Source organism: Bufo bufo, chromosome 11 (assembly GCF_905171765.1).
Source record: "Bufo bufo chromosome 11, aBufBuf1.1, whole genome shotgun sequence".
NCBI classification, from domain to species: Eukaryota; Metazoa; Chordata; class Amphibia; order Anura; family Bufonidae; genus Bufo; species Bufo bufo.
Window position 1 is genome coordinate 91,876,929 of NC_053399.1, and position 6,000 is coordinate 91,882,928.

A 6,000-nucleotide genomic window follows, 5' to 3' on the forward strand; every position below is an offset into this window, starting at 1 on the left:
CCTCCCCATAGCAGTGCCATCCACTGATCCCCCTCCCATAGCAGTGCCATCCACTGATCCCCCTCCCCATAGCAGTGTCATCCACTGATCCCCCTCCCCATAGCAGTGTCATCCACTGATCCCCCTCCCCATAGCAGTGTCATCCACTGATCCCCCTCCCCATAGCAGTGTCATCCACTGATCCCCCTCCCCATAGCAGTGTCATCCACTGATCCCCCTCCCATAGCAGTGTCATCCACTGATCCCCCTCCCCATAGCAGTGTCATCCACTGATCCCCCTCCCCATAGCAGTGTCATCCACTGATCCCCCTCCCCATAGCAGTGTCATCCACTGATCCCCCTCCCCATAGCAGTGTCATCCACTGATCCCCCTCCCCATAGCAGTGTCTCATCCACTGATCCCCCTCCCCATAGCAGTGTCATCCACTGATCCCCCTCCCCATAACAGTGTCATCCACTGATCCCCCTCCCCATAGCAGTGCCATCCACTGATCCCCCTCCCCATAGCAGTGCCATCCACTGATCCCCCTCCCCATAGCAGTGTCATCCACTGATCCCCCTCCCCATAGCAGTGTCATCTACTGATCCCCCTCCCCATAACAGTGTCATCCACTGATCCCCCTCCCCATAGCAGTGTCATCCACTGATCCCCCCTCCCCATAGCAGTGTCATCCACTGATCCCCCTCCCCATAGCAGTGTCATCCACAGATCCCAGTCAGTTCCCTGGACTGGAGAAGATTGTCTTGAAGACAGGGAGGGCTGGGCATTCAGGGGTAGTCTTATACGGCGAGTATAGCCCAAACCCTATATTTTAAATGGAAAAGTTGGGGGTCGTCTTATACGCCGGAAAATACGGTAACTCTTTTAGTGCTCTGATTTTCCCCATTCTTAACTAACTGATACGTAAATGATACCATACTTTTCCCAAAACTTATATTCAGCAATTAGTTGAAATTCTCTAATATTACTATTACACCACAAAGGTGAGAAATGTGAAGTGTTCAAAATTCCTAATATTCTTTTAATTTTTCCCCAGGCCAAGTCAACCATTCGACATATTGGACACTTTTTCCCTTTCTTTTCAATAAATCCCGTCTCGAATATACTAAATATGTTATATTTTGGGCCTATAAAACCCCTTTCAAGGTATTGATTTATAGTATTTTCAGGGAACTTGAGAGGCCAAATAGTATCCCTGAAAAAAGGGAACCGATAGCCCTCCATCCTCTTCCGCGAACAAGAGATATTTCTGTTTTAGTTTTTTCCTCCCCACATTAAGTCGTTCTTAAGAAATAATCATCTTATCCAAACTGGGCATACTGGCAAAATATACAAAATCTAGGGAAGTAGCACCATTCTTATTAATGCGATTCTGTCCGCCTGTCCTATCGGTAGCTTCTGTCAAACCCTTATTTTATTTTTACATTTATTCAGCAAAGGAGAAATATTTAATTTCGTAAAATCAAGGAGGCTTGCACTCAACTTTACACCCAGATTTTCAAAAGATTCCATAAGTTTCAATACCCTGATTTCTGGGGGGTTCGGTAGAGTTGCCTGATCGAGCGGTAGCAATACTGATTTGGCCAAAACGTTTAGGCCTCTTTCAGACGGGCGTTGCGGGAAAAGGTGCGGGTGCGTTGCGGGAACATGCATGATTTTTCCGCGCGAGTGCAAAACATTGTAATGCGTTTTTCACGCGCGTGAGAAAAATCGCGCATGTTTGGTACCCGAACCCGAACTTCACAGAAGTTCGGGCTTGGGATCGGTGTTCTGTAGATTGTATTATTTTCCCTTATAACATGGTTATAAGGGAAAATAATAGCATTCTGAATACAGAATGTATAGTACAATAGCGCTGGAGGGGTTAAAAAAAAATATATAATAATTTAACTCACCTTAATCCACTTGTTCGTGCAGCCGGCATCTCCTTCTGTCTTCTTTTTTGCTGTGTGCAGGAAAAGGACCTGTGGTGACGTCACTCCGGTCATCACATGGTCCGTCACATGATCTTTTACCATGGTGATGGACCATGTGATGACCGGAGTGACGTCACCACAGGTCCTTTTCCTGCACACAGCAAAAAAGAAGACAGAAGAGATGACGGCTGCGCGATCAAGTGGATTAAGGTGAGTTAAATTATTATTTTTTTTAACCCCTCCAGCGCTAGTTTACTATGCATTCTGTATTCAGAATGCTATTATTTTCCCTTATAACCATGTTATAAGGGAAAATAATAATGATCGGGTCCCCATCCCGATAGTCTCCTAGCAACCGTGCGTGAAAATTGCACCGCATCCGCACTTGCTTGCGATTTTCACGCAACCCCATTCACTTCTATGGGGCCTGCGTTGCGTGAAAAACGCACAAAATAGAGCATGCTGCGATTTTCACGCAACGCACAAGTGATGCGTGAAAATCACCGCTCATGTGAACAGCCCCATAGAAATTAATGGGTCGGGATTCAGTGCGGGTGCAATGCGTTCAACTCACGCATCGCATCCGCGCGGAATACTCGCCCGTGTGAAAGGGGCCTAGGGGGGAAAGGGGGCATCCCTGTCTTGCTCCTCTATACAACTCCATTCTCTCAGACCATACCCTGTTAATATTAATTCTAGCTTTGGGGTGATTATATAAAATTTGGACCCACTTAATAAAATATTGGCCCAAATTCATCCTATGCATTATTTTCCAGAGATATTCCCACTCCACCCTGTCAAACTCTTTCTCAGCGTCTAATGACAGGATGGTTAATAACTTGACAACGAAAGGAGATGGAGATTTTATCGGCACAAACGTAGCACTAACCATCCAGCAAGTTTCATGTCTTTTCGCTGTTGTAGGGGGGCCGGTGATGTCATCATCTTGAAACAAACAATTGTATTATCTTAAAAATAAAAGCAGCACAAATGGTAATTTTTGCGGCACAAACGTAGCACTAAAAAAAACGCACCGGAGTTTTTGTTTGTGCCGATTGAAGGGTCAATCGATGGGCTTGGGAACGCCCTAGGGCAGTGATGGCTAAACTCCAGCACTCCAGCTGTGGTGAAACTACAACTCCCAGCATGCTCCATTCATTTCTACGGAGTTCTGAGAACAGCCTAGCAAGTGTGCATCTTGGGAGTTGTAGTTTTACCACAGCTGGACTGCCGGAGGTTAGCCATCACAGCCCTAGGGGCACTTGATATGAGATCAACTTCATTTTCTCTGCAATGCTAACGCTATGTCCACCAAAATAAGGTACGGTAAATAATCATATGGCGGCATTATTATCTATACACTATGAGGTACACACAAATACTACCGTCGCATTACACACAAGGTTCTATAGGAGGTACATAAAATGTGATCTGTAGTCCAGACCCCCTGATACTCCCAGACCGGGGGTCACCCCTCCTGTACAATACACCTTACATGGTTGATTATTTTATAACCACCACCACCCGCATTCCGACCAGCAAACCTTTTCCTCTTTACGTCGTAGAGGTTGTTCTTTTGGATTACACACAAGCTATGGTTATTCACAGAGTATTCTAAGCTCCATGTGAACAGTGTCCTAAGTTCTCACTAAGACATGGGTGGGGGAAAGTGTCTGAGATGAGAACCTCAGCCGTGTTAGCCCCCCCATATCAAAATTTTTGAACAAAACATATACAGTTGGTTAGATCTTTGTTAGATCAATTGTTGTTTGTATTAGATCTCATACAGAAGTAGAGATATTAACAGTTATTTGCAGGGGGGGCTAACCAGTCATTAGCCCCCCCCCCCCCCCCCCTTATCAAAAAATTTACCAAACAATTAGCTATTTTGGAAGATATTTGTTAGATCCGGTATGATCAACTAGTTGTTTTGTTAGATCTCACATCATTACAGACTTATTAAGATAAAATTTGATGCAGACTAATAGGCCTTCGTTAGATCCGGTAAGATCAAGTGGTTTCAACGTTAGATCTGATATAATTACAGAGATATTATGGATATTTGGTATTACATAAGGGGGGGCTAGCCCCCCCCCCACATGCAATTTTCTGGTAAAATTTCATTCAGGCTAATAGGCCAAATATCTCTGTAATTATATGAGATCTAACGTTGAAACCACTTGATCTTACCGGATCTAATGCAGATCTATTAGTCTGAATCAAATTTTACCAGAAAACTTTATGTGGGGGGGCTAGCCCCCCTATTTAATACTACCTAATATCTGTGTTTTCATGTGAAATATCTCTGTATTTATATGAGATCTAACGTTGAATCCACTTGACCTTATCGGATCTAACGAAGGCCTATTAGTCTGCATCAAATTTTACCAGAAAATTGCATGTGGGGGGGGGGCTAGCCCCCCCTCATTAATCACTTAATAAGTCTGTAATGATGTGAGATCTAACAAAACAACTAGTTGATCATACCGGATCTAACAAATATCTTCCAAAATAGCTAATTGTTTGGTAAATTTTTTGATAAGGGGGGCTGATGATGGGTTAGCCTCCCCCCCTGCAAATAACTGTTAATATCTCTACTTCTGTGTGAGATCTAACGCAAACAACAATTGATCTAACAAAGATCTGACCAACTGTACAGGGTGGGCCATTTATATGGATACACCTTAATAAAATGGGAATGGTTGGTGATATTAACTTCCTGTTTGTGGCACATTAGTATATGTGAGGGGGGAAACTTTTCAAGATGGGTGGTGACCATGGCGGCCATTTTGAAGTTGGCCATTTTGAATCCAACTTTTGTTTTTTCAATAGGAAGAGGGTCATGTCACACATCAAACTTATTGGGAATTTCACAAGAAAAACAAGGGTGTGCTTGGTTTTAACGTAACTTTATTCTTTCATGAGTTATTTACAAGTTTCTGACCCCTCTAAAATGTGTTCAATGTGCTGCCCATTGTGTTGGATTGTCAATGCAACCCTCTTCTCCCACTCTTCACACACTGATAGCAACACCGCAGGAGAAATGCTAGCACAGGCTTCCAGTATCCGTAGTTTCAGGTGCTGCACATCTCGTATCATCTGAAGGCAATCGTCTATGCTGTGAAGATACGAGATGTGCAGCACCTGAAACTACGGATACTGGAAGCCTGTGCTAGCATTTCTCCTGCGGTGTTGCTATCAGTGTGTGAAGAGTGGGAGAAGAGGGTTGCATTGACAATCCAACACAATGGGCAGCACATTGAACACATTTTGTAAGTGGTCAGAAACTTGTAAATAACTCATGAAAGAATAAAGTTACATTAAAACCAAGCACACCATTGTTTTTCTTGTGAAATTCCCAATAAGTTTGATGTGTCACATGACCCTCTTCCTATTGAAAAAACAAAAGTTGGATTCAAAATGGCCGACTTCAAAATGGCCGCCATGGTCACCACCCATCTTGAAAAGTTTCCCCCCTCACATATACTAATGTGCCACAAACAGGAAGTTAATATCACCAACCATTCTACATTTTATTAAGGTGTATCCATATAAATGGCCCACCCTGTATATGTTTTGTTCAAAAATTTTGATATGGGGGGGCTAACACGGCTGAGGTGAGATGTGATGGAGCCTCAGACACAGAATGACACATCTCACATCTCAGCTCTCTTATCTATCTCTTATGTTATATTCCCCCGTTTCTAGTGATATTTAGTACATTACCTGGGATCAGCAGTGTGAGGAGCATGGAGAGAACGTCGGCTGCTGCCACCATGGCCTGCCGCTGCTGATGTGAGCAGAGAGAGGAAGGGCATGAGCAGTGCTTACAGGGCGGCTCTCCTGACACAAGTTCTGAAAATGTTTGCATAGTTCATTCATTGTGCCATGTGACCACAGATTGAGAGTGAAGAGCTTCCTATTACTCACACTCCGTGGTCACCAGCCTGCCTGCACATCGCTGCACTGGGTCCTAATGTACACACATCGTCAGGACGTAGTGCATCAGGGGCAGACTGACAACTCATGGGGCCCCCGGGCAATAGGAGATTATGGGGCCCCTGCATCCCCGCCCACCCTCAA

At 44.2% G+C, this 6,000-nt stretch overlaps 1 protein-coding gene across 1 annotated transcript in view; it reads right to left on the reverse strand.

The window, feature by feature from the left end:
• Positions 1-5,721, reverse strand: part of LOC120982325 — a 42,228-nt gene extending 36,507 nt beyond the window's left edge. Inside the window, exon 1 of the mRNA XM_040412384.1 lies at positions 5,644-5,721. Within this exon, the coding sequence (XP_040268318.1) occupies positions 5,644-5,695 (52 nt within the window). The 5' untranslated portion in view covers positions 5,696-5,721. The remainder of the gene's footprint in view (positions 1-5,643) is intronic.
• Positions 5,722-6,000: the final 279 nt, after the last annotated feature.